The 2,632-nt window shown below is 30.0% G+C and overlaps 1 protein-coding gene across 1 annotated transcript; it reads left to right on the forward strand.

Moving 5' to 3' along the window:
* The first annotated feature begins 276 nt into the window (after positions 1-276).
* Positions 277-2,340, forward strand: LOC149417224 (COMM domain-containing protein 4). The gene is made up of 5 exons (XM_089639960.1): positions 277-416; positions 632-769; positions 882-921; positions 1,412-1,615; positions 1,992-2,340. The coding sequence occupies exons 1-5, from the start codon at positions 414-416 to the stop codon at positions 2,180-2,182; spliced, it is 576 nt and encodes a 191-aa protein (XP_089496086.1). The 5' UTR covers positions 277-413; the 3' UTR covers positions 2,183-2,340.
* Positions 2,341-2,632: the final 292 nt, after the last annotated feature.

Genomic DNA, 2,632 nt, shown 5'->3' on the forward strand with positions numbered 1-2,632 from the left:
CAGATGGTTGATTTATGTTTAGAATATAGATCTGAAATATCTGAAATAGTTCATAAATTTATGTTTAGAATATAGATCTGAAATATCTGAAATAGTTGGTTAATAATATTGTAATAAATCTATTATAATAATATAGTCTGTGGTAAAAGAAACTCAATACTAATGGACATAGACTAAATAATACATCAATGCTAATGGACCAAATAATGCTTTTTAGGTCTATGGGTAAATGGGGCAAATGTCAACGCTCAACTCAAGACTTGTCTACGGCTTGTTTTGACAGTTCGGCGTTTTTGACGTTTTGAATTCTGTTGGTGTTATTATTTATGTAGATATTGAGACATAGATTTATAGATCTAAAACATTTGCTTTAACTGTTTCGTGGCAAACGAAAAGTAACATAACATTATAAAATGGTGAGTTAAATAGCCGATTTTCTACTTGCCATCAGTACAATAATACCGAACATTATTTTTAGTTAAATACATTGTTTGAGAGATAATACACGAAGTTGTAATAATAAATATATTGTTATTGATTTTTTAGTCTTAACTATTACTTAATCCCCGAGATTAACCACTAAAAGGGGCAAATAATATAAACCTAAGCTAATTGTCATTTTGTTTTCCAGAAATTGAAATGTTTTGGAGAGAACACCTGCCCTGACTGGGTGCTTGCAGGACTGTACGCTGCATCAGGCCTCACAGCTCCTCGAGCCAAGGCTTTGGCAGTGCTGGTGGCTGAAAATCTCACTGGAGAACCTTTGCAGGTTAACTCAATATTCAAATTTTGATAAAGTTGACAAAATTTCCAAAATATTATCTTTGCTGCACTAAGCTTTGATTAAACAGTTACTTTTGAACCATTAATTTATTTTGCAGGAAGAAAATGTGAAAAGCATCTTGGCAGATGTCCAAAAAGGTAATTATTATAAAATATAATTTAATATATCAGTGTCAAAACCAAAATTTGGGTAATGACCATATATGAATTGATAATTTTCTTTTTTATGTAACATATACTTTTTGACATATTAAGATATGTTGTTTCACAGAATTTTAACAATTTATCAAAGTTTGAAGTACTATTCAAGTACTGTTATTATCCAAGTACTGTGAACAACCGGCCCGTGATGAAATAATAATAGAAAGTGAATTGAACTTTCACAGAAATTGAATTTTAACTTTGAAATATGTTAAATTGTTCAAATTCTGTGAAACCCGTCCTTATTATCTTTTTTGAGCTCTTTAAAAATATAACTGCTAAAATGGAATATAATTAAGTAAAATGTTTATGGTAACTAGATTGAAAGTAATTTTATTTATGAGATGAAAAAAGATAAGGGTGTACATTACTTCGTAGTCTGTTGTTTTTATTCAGTTTTGGGTCTAATCTTGTGTTTAATTTGTAGATTCAGTAACCGATATGAAGAAAGTTCTGGCTGCAATGTTATTTACGCTGACCAGTGCTACTAAATGGGGCTCTGATGGATCACAGTTGGATGCCGACCTTCGCAGTGTTGGAGTTGCTTCGGAGGTGACCAGGGGATTGAGGGTCGCTTTAGACAACCATGGCTCTGAAATTGGTGCTGCCTTGAGAAAACAAACCTTGACATGTAAGTAAAAACACCCTCAGAAACTAAGATATTATTTCAGTACCTATTTATTTTGCTCATACGCTCCTTGCTTTTTAAAAATGCATTGTGATGTTTGTCAATTTATGCATGTCAATTATTTTTACAGCCATATACAGAATTCAAAGAGATAATTAAAAAAAAGTTGAATTTTAGAATAATGACATCTGTGAGATTATCAGCAAAACTTTTTTATTTTACGTGAGATATTTCTTAGTGGAAGTATGAATTTATATGTCCGCCATCTCTTGAATAATTTTGGAAGCTTTTTTCATTATAATTATTAATATTTTTGCGTGACAGCCATCTATTGGAAATTTATCAAAACATTTGTAAATAAAATTTGTTTATTTTTCAGTTACAAAGTTAAAAGATGTTTCCACCAGTCAGGCGCCAGATGGCAGTATCGACTGCATTCAATTGGACATGAAACTTGAGGATGTTTTGAAAAAAAAGGATAATGATCACACTATACTCATCCAAAAACGAGATTTAGGAGAATTATTGAGTGAACTAAAGAAAGCAAGAAGCTTTATGGAGACGACGTAGAGATTCAAACATTCCAAAATATATTTATATCAAAACCCCCCACTCAAGAAAACCACTCTATTATAAAAAATATTATTATATTAAATCGTGTTTTCTCGTAGTAATAACAATGTAAAAAACTTATAAAGTACTGTCTATTCTTAAAATAATTATTAAAATCTTGCGAAAAAACAGTTTTTTTTGTTTATTTTAGAATTTATTATAAAAATATTAACAATAAATTTATTATGCTTATTTAAAAAATAATATTGATGGATACAACAATTTGTACCGAATTAACAAAATTATTACTATTTTTAAATGCGTAGAGAGAGCCATCTGTTAAATATAGCATGAATTGAATTGCCAGCCATCTGTTGGTAAAATGTCACAACTTTTTCCTATGCATTTTATTTAGTTATTACGCCTTAAAATGGCATTTACAATAGAATGATACATCGGATTATAAGC

This window comes from Hesperophylax consimilis, chromosome 15 (assembly GCF_061612785.1).
Source record: "Hesperophylax consimilis isolate HC1 chromosome 15, BYU_Hcon_1.0, whole genome shotgun sequence".
NCBI lineage: Eukaryota > Metazoa > Arthropoda > Insecta > Trichoptera > Limnephilidae > Hesperophylax > Hesperophylax consimilis.

Coding starts and splice junctions, on each gene's coding strand:
- LOC149417224 (XM_089639960.1), top strand. Junction 770..881: donor TCACTGGAGAACCTTTGCAG/GTTAACTCAATA, acceptor TTTATTTTGCAG/GAAGAAAATGTGAAAAGCAT. Junction 922..1,411: donor CTTGGCAGATGTCCAAAAAG/GTAATTATTATA, acceptor TTTAATTTGTAG/ATTCAGTAACCGATATGAAG.